The 21,795-nt window shown below is 39.7% G+C and overlaps 2 protein-coding genes across 11 annotated transcripts in view; one reads left to right on the plus strand and one right to left on the minus strand.

The window, feature by feature from the left end:
* Positions 1-220: 220 nt before the first annotated feature.
* On the plus strand, positions 221-5,540 carry LOC114152579 (LIM/homeobox protein Lhx1-like). Its single transcript, XM_028030507.1, has 5 exons — positions 221-869; positions 1,445-1,665; positions 1,862-2,136; positions 3,944-4,100; positions 4,251-5,540. The coding sequence occupies exons 1-5, from the start codon at positions 700-702 to the stop codon at positions 4,649-4,651; spliced, it is 1,224 nt and encodes a 407-aa protein (XP_027886308.1). The 5' UTR covers positions 221-699; the 3' UTR covers positions 4,652-5,540.
* An 8,860-nt stretch (positions 5,541-14,400) lies between these two features.
* The window catches only part of acaca (acetyl-CoA carboxylase alpha), a 37,233-nt gene continuing 29,838 nt past the window's right edge, over positions 14,401-21,795 (minus strand). For all 10 annotated transcript variants that reach the window (XM_028030923.1, XM_028030920.1, XM_028030924.1 and 7 more), the window contains 7 exons: positions 21,280-21,415; positions 21,023-21,200; positions 20,518-20,630; positions 18,850-19,004; positions 17,944-18,114; positions 16,007-16,143; positions 14,401-15,927 (listed from right to left, as the gene is read on the minus strand). In XM_028030923.1, coding sequence (XP_027886724.1) covers positions 15,801-15,927; positions 16,007-16,143; positions 17,944-18,114; positions 18,850-19,004; positions 20,518-20,630; positions 21,023-21,200; positions 21,280-21,415 — 1,017 coding nt within the window. In that variant the 3' untranslated portion in view covers positions 14,401-15,800. The remainder of the gene's footprint in view (positions 15,928-16,006; positions 16,144-17,943; positions 18,115-18,849; positions 19,005-20,517; positions 20,631-21,022; positions 21,201-21,279; positions 21,416-21,795) is intronic.

Genomic DNA, 21,795 nt, shown 5'->3' on the forward strand with positions numbered 1-21,795 from the left:
TCTAGAATTGTTTTGGGGTTTTTTTTTTGTTGTTCTTTTTAAGGAAATACAGAGGGTGATTTTGTACTATTATTACTGTGTTTTTATTTGTTATAATGAAGTGTTGAGGTGCAACAAAAACAGAAATGACTCCTCATAGGTTTCTCGTGGTGATGACGTAGGCAGTTCCTTATTAGGCAGTAGGCTGAGCAGCACAAGGTGAGCTCATTACAGCCTTCCTCTCAGGCTCAGAGCTCATCAGAGGAAAAGCGGAGCACAAACAACGAGGCAAAGCGCTCCGACTGCTGCTCTACATTATTTATCTCTTCATCACACGACATTGGGGATATCTTGTCACCTTTTATCAGTATTGTTTTTAATTCAACCTGCCTCTCCCTCCCCTGTGCTTTTCGATAAAATGGCAAACACTGGAAGATCCTGGCGGGCCCACTTTGATTTACAATAAATAATTTGATCACAGAAATGCTTCTTTATACGTGATGAAAACAATGTCTCGTTTGGAGCCGATGTCTGGATGTGGATTACAGGACCCCCGCAAACGGATGGTGATGTAAGCCTGGTCTTTCAGCGCAGCTTGGACCCAGTGGATTCCCCTGATCCAGTATCAGAACACTCGGACGATCGAAGATTGTTGAGGGAGGAGTGTGGAGGTGTCGGGAGGACACAACTAGTGAAATTCTCATCAGCTGGACCGGAACGATGCTACACTGTGCCGACTGTGAGAAACCTATTCTGGACAGGTTCCTGCTCAAAGTTTTGGACAGGCCGTGGCACATCAAGTGTGTCCAGTGCTGCGAATGCAAATGTAGTCTGACAGAGAAGTGCTTCTCTAGGGATGGGAGACTGTATTGTAAGAACGACTTCTTTAGGTAAGCCTCCAACGCGTTTATTTCTTCAATTCAAGAAGAAGGAAAGGCACTATATTCTTTTTTTTCTTTCTTTTTTTTTTACAGGTGTGAAATTTTATTTTATTTTACTTTTTTTTTTTAGATAAACTGCAATATTTGACAATTGAGAATTTCCCTCAATAAACTAAGGAAGTGAAAAGTCGATGAAATAGATAAGTGATTGGAAAATATTGGCTCACATTGCTTTATACTTGGATTATTATTTATATTTTTGTTGTTAGCATTTTTTTTTATTTGTCTGAGTGTTAGTTTCTGTTAAAAATCGAGTGGAAATGGTAACAAACATTGGGCCTGACAATTATTGTGCTCATATAACTAAATGCAACTAAATATAGTTTTACCATATTGTTGGAAAAACTAAGGCCTTTTGTGCTTTCGGTTACGATGATTAAAATGTTTATTTATATATTCCTATTTATTGACGACGTTATAGTCTGCTAAAACTTTGGCCTGTTTTTTTTTCTTCTTCTTCTTCTTCTTCTTCTTCTTCTTCTGTTTTCATTATTATTATTTATTACCTTATCTTTCCTGAACAGGAGATTTGGGACCAAGTGTGGAGGTTGCTCACAGGGGATTTTGCCCAGTGATCTTGTCCGCAGGGCCAAAAGCAAAGTGTTTCACCTCAACTGTTTCACCTGCATGATGTGTAACAAGCAGCTGTCCACCGGGGAGGAGCTGTACATCCTGGACGAGTTCAAGTTTGTCTGCAAGGAGGACTACCAGAACAACAACGGGAAGGACACGATCCTCCTGTCAGGTGAACTCATCGAATCTTATCTTACTGGGGGGGGGGTATGAATATAGGTCCCTATATATATATATATATATATATATATATATATATATATATATATATATATATATATATATATATATATATATATATATATATATATGTAATATTTTACTGCCGAATTCAGATCCACTCCTATAACTGTTCCCTTTCGTGACAGTCACGACGTGCAGCGACCCGAGCCTCTCGCCGGACTCGCAGGACCCGCAGGACGACGGGAAGGACTCGGAGGGCGGACACGCGTCCGACAAGGAGGCGTGCGGCAACGACAACGACGAGCAGAGCGCCGTCGGCAAGCGGCGCGGGCCCCGGACCACCATCAAGGCCAAGCAGCTGGAGACGCTGAAGGCTGCGTTCGCGGCCACGCCGAAGCCCACCAGGCACATCCGGGAGCAGCTGTCCCGGGAGACCGGCCTCAACATGAGGGTGATCCAGGTGAGGAGGCGGTCATGCTCTCGGGATAACAGCAGGAGTCATTAAAAAAAATAAAATAAATAAAGTTGTCTAAAAACCCAGAGTTTGGTGTGACGAAGTTCGGAAGAGTATTTGGGTTCAAACTAGATTAAACATCATTTCATTTGTTTTTTTTTTGTGTTTTTTTTTTATTTATTATTATTTCTGCATTCCCAGCTCTTTCTTTACTTCGTTTGTCCCCCAATCAAAAGACTTCACAATATTCTTGGCTTATCTCTTTCTCTCCAACACTCATAAAACAAACTGTTAGAATGCAACCAATAAGATCCGAGAAACAATTTGCATATTTTAATTGGCATAGTTTTCTAATAAATGCACACTTCTGAGTTGCCATTATGTAAGCTTAAGGTCTAAAAGACGCTCAAATAAACAAGCGAATGAATAATAATTATTGAGCTTTTGGCAGTTCTTCGCCATTTAAAAGAAACCAAAAATCAGAATTGGTTTGTGATTAAGGCTTAACTGTTACTGAAGTAACAAACTAACCACTGATGTTACATTCATTGACAGGAGCTGCCAAGAATCCCAGCTTGTAAGTCTGACTTTATGCAAAGTCACACAAACGTCATTATTCTTGTTTCTATCAAAAAAAAAAAAACCTTTTTTTTTAACAGTCTGATGGCAGTCATTAGTTTTTATGAAACTCTCCTATTTATTCATAATGCCATTCATATTAACACATCACATTGTTTTTTTTTTGGTTTGTTTTTTACAGATTTTAATATCAACCATTCAAATTGTAAAAATAATATTAATAAACCAATTATAATTAGTTGATATTATAATGCCTAAATTCTACCAAGGTTTATTATTTTGTTTTGGTGACCAATCCTTCCTAAATAGTTAAAGAAGAGTGTTTCTGAAGTCAGTTGTTAGCTTAATTTGTTCTGTCTTGTTTTCAACAGATATCAGTGAGAATGGTGTATTTATGTATTCTAGTGGATTTCACCAACTCTATAAACGCAGATAACTGCTATGTGACTTGGCTGAGACATTATGTTTGTTGGAACACAATTTTTATCCAGCTTTGGTATTGTTTAGTGACAGCGCTAAAGTTGAAGTCAAACTTGTTAGCAAGCTTGACTTCCTAGCTGTAGTTGGGTTTGTTTATCTTATCACAGTAATTAGTCAGAACTGAGCAGCCTCGGTTCAGTAAAAATATTTTTAAAATATAAATACCATAAAGCTGAAAACAATTATTTAGACATTCCATGGGTGTTCAACGTCCAAAGCTTCTGTTCATAAATATCAATAAAACGAATAAAATGTGTGCACATTTTTACAGTAAGTTGTATTGCTGAAATTCTTTATCAACAGATTGCTTCATCAGTCTTTGATGGACCTTCACACAACAAATGAGAAATTGTTGACTGAGCCAAAATCTCAACTTAAACTCTAACCTAAAGGGGGATATAATTTGGAACTTATATATATATATTTATATATATATATAAGTTCCAAATTACACTTTATTTTAAATTACCTTTAGAAATTAACATGCTTGGATAACACTCAAGCAGTTGAATGGCTAATATTTAATAACCTTAAGAATGTGAGTTTTCAGCAACGAAAAAAGAAACTTGCATGTTTTTTCTACTGCTTCCTTATTTAATATTTTCTGTTTTGTTTGTTATTTTAAGATTTCACAATAGATTCTTGATATCGAGTGAAACAGCCTTTTCGTTTGATATCAACGAAAGAGTATCTGCCAATTTTATTAATTCGTCTGTATTCTCTAAGTAAAAGTGTTTATTCGTGTCTCCTTAAGGTTTGGTTCCAGAACCGGAGGTCCAAAGAGCGACGCATGAAGCAGCTGAGCGCGCTGAGCGCGAGGAGACACGTGTTTTTCCGGAGTCCGAGGAGAATGAGGTCTCTAGGAGAGAGACTGGAACCAGGAGAGCTCGGCCATTTCTCTTATTATGGAGGTCAGATGCTCGACGGAATCATTTATTTGATAAAACGTCATAAGCTAAAAAAAAAAAAAAAGGGGGGGGGGAGGAGAGACGTTTCCAAATTGTTTCGTTCTCTGTGTTTTGACGCGATCCATGCGCTAATCCCACCTCTCACAAACGCAGATTATCCGAGCGAATACTACGGCTCAGGTGGGAATTACGAGTACTTCCAAGGCCCCCCTTCGTCCCAGGCTCAGACCCCCGCAGATTTGGGCTTTGTACCCTCGACGGTCCCCGCCGGCACCCCGTTAGGAGCCATGGACCACCACCACCACCCCCACCAACACGCAGGGGTGGGGCAGCACCACTGCGGCGCAGAAGTGCAGTGCTTCTCGGACGGCGCGTCGCACCACCCCGCGGACTCGCCCAGCCCGGAGCCCAGCGGGCCCGGCTCCATTCACAGCATCTCCAGCGAGATGTGCGGGCCCGGCACGCCGTTCACGGCCGTGTCTCTCAGCGACAACGGATACACCAACCAGCTGTCACAGCCGTCCTCGGAACTGAGTGAAGGCACTGCCTGGTAATCCAGCTAAAACAAAGCACATTTTATTTATTTATTTATTTATTTATTTATTTATTTATATATCATTAAGGCACTTTTTTTTGACAAGATTTTTTAAATATTTAAATATTAAAAAAGTTTAAATGTGAATGACTGCCAGTATTTCTCAAGTTCCATGCCTCATTGATCAAGCAATAAGCAAAAGCAACTGCAGGAACTTTAGTTAGTTTCAGAAGTTGGGCAGCAAAAGTCATTATTAACAATCTCAAAATTCAACCTTATCAAAATTCAACTTTACCAAGTCAGTCCGGGGGTTTTAAAAGACAACCAAAGGGTGTCGGGTGAGACTGGCTGAACCTACAAAACCTCCGACAAACCTTCAAATCCGTGTTCAAGTAAATAAATGTGACATTTGTTTGGAGAGGAAGATGTGAAACGCTCTATTCCCTTTGTTTACATTGAACTTTGTCTTCAGTTGATTGATAAAGAAGTTTTAGCGTATTATTTTACATGACCATCTGGGAGGTTTTTGCAGCACTGTCTACTCTAAGATCTACTTGTCTGAGATTCTGACATGAACATGCATGATGTACTGTATATGTTTTATACAAACTGATTCACAGAACTTTGTCTCTTTGTAATGATGTAAAATAGGATTTTATCATTTAGTGACAAATCACAAATTATGACTGTGACGCCCAGTAGATCAGTACAGTGCGTCTCTCAGGACTGTGATCAGATTTGGGTTTTTTTGTAACGTCTTTACATGTCTGCCTTCAGAATGATATCTTTGTAAGTCTGATGATTTTATATTGGTGAAGAACGATGATTTGGCTTCGACATGAGTCCAGCTGTAAGTGGATTAATGAAGAAATATTGTAGCCTGCAGAACAGTAAATGGTTTTCTGAAAGCTCTGCTGCTCGAGTGTTTGATTTCAGTGAAATGTTGTCTTTCGGTTGGAGAAACAGTTTAAGGCTAACATGGATCCAGTCTTGCACTTTTAGCATACGCATACAGTTTCAACAAACTCTCTCTAAAAAATAAACAAGTAAGCAATAAAAGGGGGCTTTTCTATATAGATTCAAATATAAAACTGCTGGATTTCACAATCTTCTATTATACAAATGTTTCCCCTACTACTGGATTGGCTTATTCGTCGATTATATGTAAAATATGTGCAAGCTATTAGTCAATTTGATAATTGTATTATTTTATCATTAAGATTTATAAGGTCATGTCATATTTTGATGATATGACATATTAATACTCTTGGGATAGCCCAATTCATTTAGGGTAGGGATAGTGTTAGGGTTAACCCTAATACTTCATACTGAAACTACTATGGTACTGGAATTGGTCAAGCTGTTTATAACAAAATCTCTAATCTGTCTTTGATTATACAATGTTTTCTATAGTTTAGTTTGTTGATCATATTATTGAGCATAAGAGGTTTACATATGTTCCATGTATCCTTTACACTCTAATATCTATTGTGCTGATAACAACCCGACGTGGGTTAAAAATGGGCTAACCGCTTGGCCTGCAAGGATTTGACTCTAAAAGGTTTGGATTATGGGGTTGATTGGTCAGTTTTTCAACACACAAAATAGGGTGAAAGGACTAGTGTGTAATGTTTTAGCTACCAAAGTATGGCTTGAAGAGAATAATCCACAGGACAAAGTTCTAAACAGGGAATATTTGGGTCAAAATGCACGAGCCTTCCATTCACCCTAAATCCAAACTTTAACTATTAGGTGAGCAGGAGTCCTAGATATTTTCATAATGTATAACATATAGTCAAATTTAAAACAATTCTAAGATTTTTTTTTCTCCAACAATTAGATTGCTATAATTCCTATACTTCTGTTTGGTACCTCAACAGAAAAACAATCCTTTTTGATTGTATTCGGCGGTTAAAATACTAAAGGTTATGCTTGGTGATGAATAGTTTTAAGTTAGCCAACTTGTTCTCTGATGTGAACTAAAGTCATGAATATTAATATACAGTGCTATTTTACTATTTGTTATTCGATCTTGTCGCAAAAGCTCAGTGAAGTCTAATCACGTTGTGGAGGTCTGTAAAGGAGAATTAATCTTTACAAGACACTAAGTAAATAAGTAAGTAAAACTTCATTTATGTAAGAGCAAACAATGCATAAACCCACATGAGGCATTAAGAAAAGGCAGATTTAAAAAAGATATTTGTTTAGTCTTGCTTCTAACTTAATAAAATGATCTGCGTTTTTGACCCAATGTTTGGTGGAAATTGTATAAGACCAAGTGTCTGAAAACCAAAAAGAATCACATCACCTGTGGATGCATATTTCAAGGCAACAAATCAAACTAACTATTTTCTTTTGTGACATAATTTCATAGATGAAATAAATCAGTCAAGACATCAGGAAGAGAATTGTGGATCTCCACAAGACTGGTTCATTCCAGAAGATTTTTTCGAACAGATATATGTAAAAATAAAAAGCACTAGAATATTCAGTACCACACTATTTAGTAAGGAGAGATCTTCTGAGTTCTAAGGTTAGAGTTTTGTTGTTTTTTTTGGTGTGAAAACAAACTACAATGTGAACATATTGGCTTGAAGCAATAAGAGAGTGGCTTTACCACTGTGAAATAACTTGAAAAGAAGTAGCCATCATTACTAAAGCAACATTAACAAGCAGATTACCATTTGTAAATACACACTAGGGTAAATTCCTTCCCTTTGGGAGACATTCCCTGTGCTCTAATTGAACTAAAATGTAAGTGTTTGGCCATAATGACCAATTGGTACAATGAGGGAAACTTGTAAGCCTTAAAACACCATCCCAACAGCATCCATCACAGTGTGTGGGTGCTTTGCTGCAAAAGAGACTGGTGCACTTCACAAAATAATGTGGAAACACTGAAAGAACTTCAGACAGGAAGTTCTAGCTTGTGCACAATCGATCTTCCGCATGGACTGAAATCTTAAGCATCTAACACCAAATCTGGTTGACCTATTGGAGTGTCCGTTTCGAAGGCATGATCTCTCTTCCATAAAAAAGTCTGGGCATAGCTGAAAATATGCGTGAGAGCAAGATGGCCTGCAGACGTGACTCAGTTTTTACTAGAGCTACTTTTGTGGAAGGAGACCCACAATGTTGGAATCCTTATTTTGCGGGCGTAACCGGTTTCTAGAAAACGGCACAATGGAGCGAGTCATAGCGGAATAATTCCTTCTCTGTAATTGGAGCCAGATCCTTTTCATTCCTTAATCTAAATCTTACTTCAACGTATATTTGGCCTTTTTGTTGTGACTGTTTCCCTTTAATTTTTTTCCTCTTTTTTTTTTTACACAATCCAATCCAGTTCAACTCCGTCTACACTTCTTGCCCTAGGCTCGGCCAGCCACTTTCTGCATGAAAATCATTCACACGTACAATTTTATAATCAATGCCCACAGTAATAGGATTCCTCTGGCCACGGGCAATTAATACAGTTTTCCCTTCTAGCCCCTCTCCTTCTCCCTCCCCGCCCTTCCTTGTGCAGATCTCAAAGCTATGAGACATTGGCTTCTGCTCATTTACATATTTATTGCATTGGACTCAAATCTGGCGAGTGATTGATGTGGAGCCTGCCTCCTGAATTTTTAGCGGCCTATTATTATGAGAGACGTGGAGGGGGGTGCCGCGGCGCGTCAGTGTACTCCTGATTAAAGTTGAAGAGGACAGAATTATGTGTTCCCCACCTACTGTCTCTTCTGCTGGTGTTTAATCTGTGAGACCCAGGAGCAGATTTCAGCCACAGATGCTGACTAGCCACTCGTTGAGAGAAAAAGCAGCCTTGCTTTGGCTTGTTAAGATTCCCATCACTTAGTGTTCATTGTTTTAGGGATGTTTGGGTCGCTTGCTCCACCATATGTTGATGAGATTGTGATTTTTCCACGGCAGCGATGTAAACTGACACTCAGACCACAGTTTTGCCCGTCAGATAACGTGATTGCAATCATTGTCACCGCTAATCCATGAAATTAGCAATTTATGCACTTTCTTCTTATAGATTTGACTTAAGCAGCAAACAGAGAGATGCCTCACATCTACACAAAAGCAGTTCTCTGAAACATTTGTGGCTTCATCAGATGTTTTTTTTCTACTTTTACCAACTGAATCGCTATAAGACAAAGAGACAACCCGGGAAGACTCTATGCTTTTCTCATTTGCATCCAAGCATGTACTGTTTATGTTTATGTGATGGGGGGGAAGAAGCTATTCTGCTATAATGTGTGTAATGGGATGAAAGAGCAGGACAAAGGTGCAGGAATCTGGGTGGTAGCCCACACCTCCCTCTACTATTTTTTCTGTCACTTTAGCACAGAGTTTCCCCGACCTGAAGAGAATGATGTCCATCTTGTTCACCGGCCCGAATGTTTATTGGAGCAAATATTTACACAGTGGATACATGAAATATTCAGGCAACATTTATGTTTCATTTTGTCCAAATAGAAGGGAATTTTATTGAGACAAAGTGGTGCATGATAAAGTAGAATAAAATTGATGGGTGATGTTTTGCAGTTTAAAAAAATAAAATTAAATGTGTGCATTTGTACACAGAACCTCTGAGTTGATCATTTGTGGAACCAGCTGTTACTTTCATTCCATCACAAGTCTTTTTTGGGGCATATCTCTACCAGATGTGCACATCAACAGACCAAGTCTTCTTTGAAAAACAGGTCCATCTCTTGCTCCATACAGTTTAGAACGGAACTTTAACTAGGCTATTCTAGCTCGTGACTATACTGAACTGAATTATTGCATTGGAGATTTGGCTTTATGTTCAGGCATTATTCTGTTGTAAGGTAAATCCTGCCGATTTACCTTACAGCATTGTCCTGCATTAAGCTCCATCCATCATCCCATTCATTTATTCATTCATGCATTCATATTCATTCGTATCCCATCGTTTGCACTAATTCTACTCTTACATGTTTTATGAAATGGTACAAGTTTCTGAGAACCTTCAAAGGTTGCTACATGACAAAGGCAGACGTGCCATCAAGCAAAATGATTTCTCTGTCCGGATGCTTCTGTCCTTCAAAGACAGAGGACGCGGTCACCAATCCATTCATTTCACTGAGGCGACGACAAACTGGCAAGCGAACACTTCCACGTGAACTCGACTTTCTACGCTCTGCTGATGCGCTGGTAACGCTTACATTTTATGGAGAACGCTTCCTGAAGTCAAGACTTGAACTCATAAAAAACTTAAACTGAGAGTCTACAGAAATCCCTGATTGGTAGATTTAGAGGTAAAATTATCTCCACAGTCCCGACTCTGTATGTGTTTGGTTTTCTTTAATGTTCTATTTTGCAGAGACAAAACAACTTTGCAACTTTGCATTTATTTGGGTGCACATTTAGAAATATATGCATCTCACTTGCACTAAAAGTCAAGTCATTGTTTTACCAAAAAGTAAATAAATCAAAAATTCAGAGGAATATTTTATGTAATGTGGCTCTAGGTTGTAGACCACCAGAACAACTTCTCCTCTCCCTCCCTAGAGGTTTGCCGCCGCTACGGCTGGAGCCATATTTTTCCTGACATTTACTTCAAGACCCAGTAAGAGCAGCTAACCTGGCCTTGCCCGCTCTTCCGGCGTGAACCTGTCCCTGCTCCCATAATTCCTGCAGCGCTCAATGACCCCTAGTGATAATTGTGATCTATGACCGTAAAGGCGTGGCACTTTGGTTGCTGACCTTTCCACCATCCAACATTGGGCAACCTTCAACATCATTCCTCTGCAGCCCTCCCCCCTCTTTTTTTTGCCACCCACATTCAGGAAAGCCAACACACACACACACACACACACACATCATGCTGCATTTCGTGGTCGGTTCGATGTATGCGGCTCGCCACACTCCACTGACTCTATGAATGTTAATGCTGGGAGGAGAGGCGATGGGAAAGCAGGGGGAACCGAACGACACAGGCTGCAGCTTCACCTGGTCTGCAGTACACACAGGAGCTTCTTTGCATATAATGGTTCATGTTGGATCTGCTACATTTATCACGTTTAATATTAAATACCGACACCCGCATGGACAGTGGAAAAGTGTAATACAAGAGAACGGGAGGCCAGACTTTGTGTTCTGCTGGAAACTTAATTTGAAAATAAATAAATGAGGAACCCTTTTTTCCGTTTTAGTCGAGGTGATTAAAACATTTTTCTTTTTTTTTTGCACTTTTGTTAAACTCTAGAGTTTGTCTTCTTCCTCTTTTTCCTGTCCAATACTTTTTTTTATTTTACTTGTGAATATTCTCCTTTGCCATTTGTGTTCTTCTAATATTTGCTTAGCGCCTGCTGACTGAAAATGTGTGCATTAGGTGGCGATGATGATTGGAGGGTGTGTTAATCTTCAACCGCTGCATCTGTTTGACAGGCTGCCTCTCTGCTCCCAGAGGTTTTCTCTGCACTCTGACATCCATGCAGGGAAGATACAAGGATTTATTTCTTTAAAAAAAATTTTTAGATCTATAATTTGAAGGTTTTCTGAGTCCCACTTGTAGGTACATCAATCATAAAAGGTTATTTTCCAGAGAAAAAAGCTTTGCTTCAGTTTCAGCACTCTTTGCTCATTACATCTATTAACTTTCCAAGAGTTCATAATGTCTGTCTTATTTGTTCCCTGCTTTCACTGTGGAAATCCTGTTAAAGAATCCAACAATTTACCACAGATAAGTTGCCTTCATCAAGTTTTAGGTTCTTTCTGGGATTTATTTTGTTCCATAAAGTTCAAGTTCCACATAAATCAGCTTTCAATAGATTAACCTGCCAAGGAAAAGTCGTTTATGTTTTCAAATTACACTGTAACAAAATGCTGAGATGCAGAGCTAAGATATTTCTTTTCAAATGCTAACATTTTTTGGACAAATACAGCAAATAGAATGAAATTAAGATACTCAAGAAGTCTCAGTCTAAATGTGGAAACTTTTGGAAACTGTTTTGTTGATTGTCAAAAATGTGTCAGACCAGAAAAAAACTAAAAAAATCAGGTATTGACAAGGTGCCACAGTTGTTGACGTTTAACGCGAAGTGCACAAAAAACAAACAAAAGAAGTACTTCAGCAGGTACTTTTGATCATCAAAGCAAAAAGGAAAAATGGAAATGAAAGAGGAGAAGTAGCAGCTCAATGATTTTTAGCCAATATTTATGCACACAAATCTCTGAAAAATGGGATCAGACATGGCAAATGAATGCAGTTCACCGTTTGGTCATTAGAACGTGTGACCACAGCTAAAAAGGCAGGAGTTCCAGCACCTTTTTAGTCTGCTGAGCATACAGGTGTGTGTTTACACAATGCCAAGATGGAAGGGCAACAGCAATGAACTTCGAAAAGCGACTGTTGCTTCCCATCATTTTGGGAATGGGAATGAGGCAGATCCCAGTAAAGATGGATGCCACTTTCCCAGAAGTGAACCTCATAGGAAATGAATCTTTTGTAGTTAAAACGACATGGCACCACTACGCTGAAGATGGAGGGGTGATGGTTTGGGCACGTTCACCAGTGAAATAGTGGAGAGTCAAATGTTCAACAGTTTGGAAAATTGGTACATATTTAATGTGTGCAATTTTGCACATACTTACATGTCTGCAGAATGGTTGGAAATTGTTTTAGTGACCTGGCCTCAACTCGGGTTGATAGCTATGGTCTGAAAAGTGTGTGTGACCCACTCTTTCCATCAGTGGAAAGAGTGGGTCAAAATTCCCCCAAAACGCTGCGAGAGGCCCATCAACAGAAAACAACCACTTCATCTTCATTTAATAAGTAATGAAAACATGGAGTCTGTTGCATGTTTTTGCATAGTTGAAGTTAAATATAGTTATTTTTAGAGCCCAGTAAAGGTCAGTGGATTTTTACCATGTTCTCTTATGTAAAACTTTAGAACATAAAATGAAAAAAAATGCAGTTTCTTTTTGACTTTACAGGATTTTGAGTTAGAGGTCATTCATTTGACCCGAGTCTGGCAGGAAAAATCTACCACTTCACCCACTGGACATGTCTGAAAAGCATCTTAGCAGCCGGGCCGCCGCTCCGCACTTTAACTCTAGTTGAAATGTAAAAAGCCTGGCAGTGCGGGTTTTAGATGAGATGAGATGAGCTCTTCAGAATCCTCAGCCTGTAGAGCAGCTGAGTCCTGGCGCTCCCTCTGTGTCACTCCAGCCTTTGTCACGGGCAAAAGACTTGTGTTTTCAGGCAGTAATCAGACAGCCCTGGGGCTCTGTAAAGACCCTGTTCTCCTTTCATATCAACTGTTGCATACACCCTGCTAATTGGAATCCTGCAACTGGGTCACAGGCTTTGTCTCTCAAGTGCTGTCAAGTCATTGAGACGCGTGAATGTGGAATTATGGGTGCCTCAGATGCGTGATAATGTCTCCCCCTCTGCGCTATATTAAGGCGTCCATTTCAGTTTCAACGCAGATGCGGATTTTTTTCCTCCCCTTTTTTTCATTAGGATTTCTCTCTGTTCCTGCGTACAGTTGTTGAGAAGGTTTGTGCCCGAAACTGGCAGTCACTGCTGGGACTTTAGCCTTTTGATATATATATAAATATATATATATATATATATATATATATATATATATATATATAAAATAAGCCATTTAAACTGGATCTTTTACTGTAACATTAAGCGCTTCAGAGCCAGTGAAGCTGATGTGGAGTGATGATGTGACAAAAAGCAAATTCGGCGCTCTGGGTCCAGATGGTTAACAAGTTTAAAGACATTAAGTAGCTCCCTGCAAGTTTTACCAAACTCTGCGCGTCTTTTGATTGGCTCAGGACTAACCTGATTCTGCAGTTTGTCAGTGATTAAAAGCTGAATTAGCCAGCCTTGCATGCCACCAAATGAGGAGAGCCCTCTGGGAAACCAGAGAGACCAAGCAAAGAACATTTCCAATTATACTTCCAAATGACTCATTTTCTTATTGGGCCTTCTATAATTGTGGTGGGTATTGGGTGCATGCAACTCAATTTGTCTTACATATTTGTTGGTTGGATGGTAATAGAGTTGACAGAGCCAAGGGGATGATTTAAAAGAATCAGACATAGGGGGGGATGGGGGAAACGGATGATAGATCCCTCAATATTTGTTTGATCTGCTTCATCCTTCTTAATACTGTTGAAGTTTAGAACCCAGAAACAAAATGCCACTTTAATAATCTGTGGTGTGAGGGACAGGAAGACTATCATTTTCCAGTAATCAGGAGAAAAGTCTCTCTGGAGTGACGGACTTTGTTCCTGACTGGAAAAAATTAATGAGACTTCCTGTGATGTGCTTATCTGTTCCGCAAATCATCAATATATGAACGTATTTGTCAAATTAAATTAATGAGGCATTTTTTGAAACCTCCAAACGCTCTGCAAATATATTAATATTCCTTAAAACTTTTAAATTTTATTATGCTATTGAAATAAAGCCCTAAGGCTGCAGTATGTAACTTTTTTTTTACATATTTGTTAAAACTCACTATATTGTGAGTGTAACGAAAAATAATCTGAAAAAAATCAAACAAAAAAAAACAACTACTGCCATCAGGATAAATCAGATAAGTCTGAAACGAAACAACCAATCAGAGCCATGGGGAATATCTAGGTGCTGTTAATCAAACTCATGTATGTGCTGCTCAATGTGCTAGAGGTCAATTGTGTAAAATTCCATTAAAACACAAAGGTTCAGTTGAAGTTTGAAGGAATACAAATCAAAATGTTAAGTTTGCAATAAAAACAAACGGGAATTGGTAAAGTTTTATTCAGTTTGCAGACACGTTTAGAGTTCATCACTGTAAGTTCTTCTCCATGTCTGTAGGTAAACGGTTACATGTAAAACATCTGGTCAGAGAATATGTAAATGACGGAATTCAAGGCACAGAACTGATCCATGCAGAAGTAAAGATTTCAACGGAGCAAAAATGACACAAACTTCTAAAGCTGAATTCATCATAATAGAGCCGTTTAGCTAGTATTATGTTCTCCTGTCTAAGACAGATTCAGACGCAAACTCAAGTCATATGTGATTCCCACGGCGCTTACAAGAACATTAACAATCAGTAACAATTCATTCATTAACAAGACAGAAAAGTGTTTGCGGGTCACATTTAAACATCAGACGTGTAACATGTCGAATAAAGTAAACAGCAGCATTTGTTATTTCTAAGACATTTCTTGATTTGGCTACCTATCTGTCCTAAATTCAAACTGACATCTTTGGCTAAAAACCTCAAGCTAATCCCTTCAAACACACTTCCTTTTGCTTTCTCTTTCAACTGAGCCATTACCGATTTGTGTTTTAAGCTTTTATCCACTCTGTGCGGCAGAGTTTGTGCCACTTTGTGCGTGCGCGAGAGAGTCCAGCGCGGGCGCGGTTCTCGGTGCAGTGCGAGGGGAACAGTAAGCACTAAAGTGCCTGTTAAGCAGCGTGTGTGGGTGAGAACAGAAGGGACAGCTGTGGTTTTGTTATGAGGCAAGCTGCCCACCGCTCACCGCAGGGTAACTGTGAAACAGTCGGGGTCTAAAAGGGACCTCGTCCCGCTCCCCGCTGGGCTTCCCCGGCCAAATCTGCTTTGGCGTTTCCCCCCGTCTTTGTTCAGTAACTAAGTGCTTTTTATTTAGCAGAGTGAAAACTCCTTTTTGGTCAACTCCCCAGGCGACGCGTTGTCATTGTTGAGCTGGTCATCAAAACACTTGTAAACCTTCACAAGCATATGTCACAAACCAAGGTGCTTTTCAAACAGCAGTATTGCTTTTTTCAAAAATACATACTTATATATTAATGTGAACGCTTCAGATCAAAAGGATGGAGGCCACTGATTGTTATCAAAGGACAAAATCCATCCATAAACAAACCCTAAACATTAAATATTAATCACCTGCTATTTCTACATTGTCAATTCTCTTAAGATTGCACTTGAAAATCAACTTACGCAAACACTTGAGACTTAGGAAAGACAATTGACAAAATTTTAGAGCTAATATCAACTATCTACTGTCTTGCTGAGCGAGAATCATTGCCAACGTTGCATCAGCAGTCCCGTATTGGCCGTTGCATCAACCCAGCTCCTCTGGTCCAGTGTTTCCAGCTCAGAGTCATTTCTCCCACAGCTGCAACAGAGAGCAAGACGAAGACGGGGCTCCTGTTAGGACGAGGTAGACGCCTCCATGGTGGACAGGATCCGCACAACCTCAGCTCTCTGCGTGGCGGAGATGTGCTGGGTCATGTGCACGATAGAGTCCATAGCCACCTCTGGATTGGCTTGCACGAGGCTGGAAGAAAAAACGGCTTTAGCTCAAACGACGTCACGTCTTTAACTAATTTCTAGAGCAGAATCGGGCGAGTCATCACCTGCGAATCTGCTTGAGGAGGTGATCCCGCCGGATGTACTTGATGTTCTCGTCGATGACGGACCTGGCGCCCTCTTCTTCCGCTAGCTGCCTCTCCAGCCAGGCCACCACTTCTTCATTGTTGTCCCACAGATACGCCTGAGCAAAATAAAAAAGAAGAAAAAGAAGGAAAAAAAAAGAGAATGAATAATATATATATATTTTTCCTTTCTAAAATAGTTCAGTCAATCAGATTCAATAACAAGCATCAATAAATATCAATTTTCAAGTCTTGTGACAGATTCTCAATGGGATTTAGAGCTGGACTTTGACTGGGCCATGCAAGAAATGAATATGACTTGTTCAAATCCATGCCATTATGGTTTGTAGGCCAATCCTCCCATCAATTTTAAGCAGTTGAAGAAAAGCATAATCACAGCATGATTCTGCCGCTATCGTGTTTCTCCATTGGGACAGTGTTTCAAGCTCAAGATTAAATTACATATAGTTTGAATTTATTTGCCAATAAAGTGATTTGGAGTTCAGTTTTATGTTAGGAATATCTATAAAAGGGGCTGTTTTCAACTGCCAAATGTTTCAGCTTTATATTTGCAAAAATAAATAAATAAATAAAATCCATCCACATTCTATATATATATATATATTTTTTTTTCCCCTTAGGTGGTGACAAGGACAAGAAAAGGGTCATTTCAGTTTATATATATAAAGATAATGAGTAAAAACTATAGCGCCTCCTGAAGGAACAAATAAATATTAATAACAGCAAAAAATGTAAAGTCTTCATTTCTTGTTGACTGGTCTGGTCAAAAAAAAAATTAGCATTCATAAGTGCAGTTATTTCTGCTCCCAAACAAAGCCAGGCTGCAGGGCTTAGCAAAGATTTGGGGGGAGGGAGGCCTTAATAGGCTCTTGCTGCTCCTGAGCAGTCCTGCTTGAGGTCCACGAGAACATTTAATGCCCTTATTAATCATTTTTAATCTGTTTGCTTTTAATTAAGAAACAGTGTGTTGCTCTCCTATCTGTGCGTGCCAGGGCCGTGATTAATTGTGGCTTAAGACAGGCGGGCGGGACCGGAGTAACGTATGAGCTAACAAGGCCTTTTTCTTGAGCGATCGCCGCCGCGGAGCTGGCTCCCGTCACAGCAGCAGCTGCTCGTCTGAAACCCAGACCGGCCCAGGAGGGAAGCGCCGTTTCTGGATCTTTGAGGGATGTTTTAGTTTATTGACCAATCTGTTGCGGCTGATTATTTGGTGATAAGCACCGGCCCATTTCGTCTGACGTTTCCCTTCATGAGGTCTATTAAGGCTGCTGCTGTGGCTGACCCGGATGTGAGTCGGCTGGCTTTCCACAGAGTCTCTCACACAGCAACCTACAGATGCTGGACAACTGGCTCATTTCAAGTGAGAGATAACTCGAAACACAGATAATGGGTAGCGGAATAAGAGACCAAATGTTCCAAATAAAATACTCTTTTAATATGGTCAGAATTAGCCGAGTTTCCTTATAAATGCATAAAAACATGTCCATGTTGGTGGGAATTTGGTTTGATCACTTGATAATTTAGCAAACAGTTTTGCCAGTTTCATCTTAATACAGAGAGAATATATATATTTTTGAAAATTCCAGAAGTAAGCAAATGAAACTAAAAAACTGGTGGCTAGGAAAACCTGTCCTAGCCATTTTTATTCTACTGCCGAAATCCTGCAGACTCCTGCTTTAACAAAGGTGCATGTAAAATCCTATTTGAAGTTTGTCAGTGAACATCTACAAAATGCTGAGCATGACTTGAAAAACACCATCCCCACAGGCTAGCAAAATTGTACTTTTTGAATAGTTCTTTTCTTGATATTCTGACTCCATTAATCAGAATAAGAAAAATACTTTTTCATACTTTACTTCCAAAATCAGCTGGGGCTCACGCCTATACTAGGCTTTTACCTTCACAGTTCCCTCTGCCTCCACAAACCAGCGCCGCAGCATCGCCTGAATCTGGCCGTCTGTCAGCTCACTGTTGGCCGCCTGGATTTTCCTCTTTACTGTGTCCTCAAGCAGCAGGCGCCTCAGACGCCAGTAGAAGAACTGACGGGACGTTTTCCATTCCAGGATATCCTGAGTGGGGAAAAAGGGCAAAGAGAGGGCATTAAGTATCAAAATATGACTTTTAGATACTATAGATAGTCTCATGTGTTTACAATTTCATAAAGTGTTCTGCATTTTACATTGGAGAGGACTAGGAAAAACTCAAAGTCTGAAAAGTGGAATATCCCAAGGTTTCTGTTGGACTACATAAGACCAATAGATAATAATTTTAAAAATTAAGTTATTTATTAGTTGTTTTTTTAAAAATAAAGTATAAAACTTGCGGGACATTTTCTTAACGTTTATCAAAGAAATGCAGACCTCTGGGTTGAGTGATCACATTCAGTCAAAGACTCAATCACAGATTTCTCTAGGCAGACTAAGGTAAACATGGAGTCGAGTTCAAATAATAATCTTCTTGGGTGAATACTGTGTGTAATAAAACACTGGCAACCATCCATCTGTGAAACACCCTTCTGGTAATGTGAGCAAAGAGTGTATGTGTGTGTGAGGGATGGGACTGTGGAGGTGCAGAATGAGCTGAGGCCTGCCTCAGGCTGCTCTATACTAGGTGAGATGATTGACCAGGGTCATCAGAAGATAATTATGAAGACAAGTCGCCCAGCTTGGTAAGACCAAACATTATTCACTGGACAGGTGCAGCAGCAGCTAGACCGATGCTGCCCTGGGGGCTTTTCAGGTGATTCACTTACTACACGCTCCCACTGACGCCACACATGAACAAATGGAGGTCTGGGCTCTCACCGTGATCACGCCCTTCTCCTGCATGCGGCCCGGCGTGTCGTGGAGGTCAGCGAACTGCACAGCCACCTGATGGTAGATGGGCAGCAGGAACTCCTCTCGCTCCTTCAGTTTGGTCTCCAGCTCTTTGCGGTCAGCGGGGCTCAGCTCTGGAGTTCCTGTTCATATTCAAATGGCACAATTTTAAGCAAAATGGTGAAAACCCAAAGAGTCTTTGCTCTTCTGCCCAGTCAGAGTGGATTTTAGGATATAGACAAAATTAAATTGTTGTTCATAATTCTCCTTTAAAAAAAAAATAACAAAAGAAAAAAAAAAAGTTTTTTCAGACCTTTTAAACTGCTTAGTTTAATGATTAAAATAACAGAAAAAAAATCATCACCTTTGATATTCAGCAGCTGCACAAATTTTATCACAGATGCTTTAAAATAATTTTATGAATAGTAATTCATTATATATATGTCTGTCAACATTAAAGCATCCGATTAACCTAAAACGTTTAAATATTACATAATGTAGGTTAACTGCATTACTCATTTTGACCTAAAAGCCTCTCTGCCACCAAGGGTTCGTATAAAGCAGTGTGTATAGCCTCAGTATGCAGGCCGCTCGCTCTAACTGCTATGTTGTTAAAGCGAAATTCTGACTTTCTTTGCTCATCTTTTTAGTCGCGTTTGGACTCTTTATTATTGTACTCAGTAGAAAACCATATTTGACCTCAGTGTGGCCGTCCCGAATTCGACTCTCATTCTGGTTCCTTTGCTGAACGTCTTTCCCTCTTTTCATCGAAGCACAAGCTCATAGTTAACATTTCTAAATTCTGTTTGAAACAAAAGGACTTTTTTCAATCTTCTTTAGTATGAAAACCTGGAAAACTGAGATGCATGGTTTGAGACAATAAAAAAAAGTTCTTCACTTTTAACAAATACCAAAGGCTGCTGGATTATCAAAGTAGCTTTGAAACTCTGGACTTTGTTTTGCTTGCCTCTTTTAATAAACCACTTAAATCAGACCATAAAAATGAGAATTAGACCATTAGAATAACCATCCTCTTGACATATTAGAGTCAAATAGATTCTTGATAACTTTTAGACTGACTCATTAACACCAATATCCTTTAATGTGGCTGATAAACACTGCATAAATCATTGTTGCCAAAGCCAATAAAGGTGAAGCTTGAATCTAAAACACAAAAATTCTACAATCAAAAAGAACTCCCCGTGTGTATTCACCTTTCCTCATCTCCTTATCCCGTTACCATCAATTCAAGTTCCCCATGTGAATGAAGCTAAAGAATCAACAGCATTTTGTTTTGGAGCTCCAACCTCCCCCCTCCCAAACCCCTTGCTGATTTCTGTCAATTCCAATCTGTAAGCTCTCCAGCCCTCCAGAAGCCCACCTTTATTCCATCATGTTTTGCTTAAAGCGCCAAACCAGCGCAGCATCAGAGCAAACCAAAATCAATAGCCTGCACCGGGGAGTTGGTGATTGATCCGAGTGGGCTGTGATTGACACATCTCCCGGGGGACTGCAGCGAAGATGACACAATCAACATCAAAATAAAGCAGGGTGGGGAAAGCACACACAAGTCCCACTTGATGTACGGCTAACTCACTGAACTGAAAAAAGGGCTACAAGTGGAAAAGCATCAGGTGTAAAGATGGCAGGACTCACCAAGCCTCTCGGCCAAGCCCATGTAGACCGGATCTACTCTCCTCATGGTTTTCACCAGGTCCTTCTTTCTGAACTTGATCTCCACTGTTCCTTCAGGCTCCAACACGCCACCTCTGAAAAAGAGACACAATAAAGTTAATAATTAAGATTTTTTTCAGTCCAATATACTTCCACTTCAACCACAAATGTCAGTAGATTATGTTGCGATTTCATGCGATAGAGCAAACATAAAGTAGAAGATGACTGTTTAATCAATAGAAAATTATGTGCAATTCTCAAGATTTTAAACAAATAAGCTGCAAAGATTGGGTTGGTATTTTGCGGCATCTATTTAAAGAGAGTTTTTAAGCATAAGGAAGAAAAGCGTCCTCTCCCCGTTTGTCACATTAAATCCAGTGATATTTCTGATTGTCCTGTAAAATATCAAAACGTGAAAGAGTTGAAAAGGGATGTATGTTCTTGCAACCCTGTTAATAATTTATATCTTTCAGCTTTATGAACTTACCTGCTGTCCTTGTCGGCATACATTTCCATGTGACGGGGGTTTATGGTGGGGTCTATGACCACCCAGGAGCCTCCTCTCAGCTCTGCATGAGGGGGGATGTAAACTAGAACAGGCTGCTTGTACTCCCTCAGTCCGTCCACGATGTAGGCTCCAAACTTCAACACCTGGTCGTACATGTCTGGGAAGAATCGTTTCAAGTCAAATCACAGAAAGTTTACTGTTACTCATAGTGGTAGATGACCAAGGAGGAGAAATACCTTTCATTCCCCCAGAAAAGCCTCTCCAGTTGGAAAACACAATGAGAGGTAAACCCTCTCGGTTCAGATCCTTGATGGCTTGTGCTGTTTTAAAAGCAGAATCTGGAAACCATACCTGTCCCGCCTGCTGGATAATCTAAACATAGAAAAACAAGATATTCAGGATCAGTACCACAATTAGTATTCTAATACTAATACACAGCATCCAGTCAAGGTATTCTTATCCTTTGAGCTTTTCCACTGCACATTTTTTATGTAAATATTCCAGATTTTTTCACAAGGAAGAAACCAGGAAGCAAACGAGTAAAGAAAGAATGATGGGAGAAAAAAAAACAGACAAGGAAGGAAAGACGGAAAGAATGAGTAAAAAAAAAACACATAGAGGAAGTAATAGAAAGAAAGACAAACAGAAACAGAAAGAGAGATAGAAAGAAAACCATGATGGAAAGGTGTAAGGGACCAAGCAAGGAAGAAAGAAAATCAGAAAGGAGATGAGTGAAGGATGAAGCCAGAAAG

This window comes from Xiphophorus couchianus, chromosome 11 (assembly GCF_001444195.1).
Source record: "Xiphophorus couchianus chromosome 11, X_couchianus-1.0, whole genome shotgun sequence".
NCBI lineage: Eukaryota > Metazoa > Chordata > Actinopteri > Cyprinodontiformes > Poeciliidae > Xiphophorus > Xiphophorus couchianus.

Excerpts from the sequence above, each read along its gene's own strand:
- LOC114152579 (XM_028030507.1), top strand. The coding sequence starts at position 700 with ATGCTACACTGTGCCGACTGTGAGAAACCTATTCTGGACAGGTTCCTG. Across the intron at positions 2,137-3,943 it reads TCAACATGAGGGTGATCCAG|GTTTGGTTCCAGAACCGGAG; the intron begins GTGAGGAGGCGG and ends TGTCTCCTTAAG. Across the intron at positions 4,101-4,250 it reads CCATTTCTCTTATTATGGAG|ATTATCCGAGCGAATACTAC; the intron begins GTCAGATGCTCG and ends TCACAAACGCAG.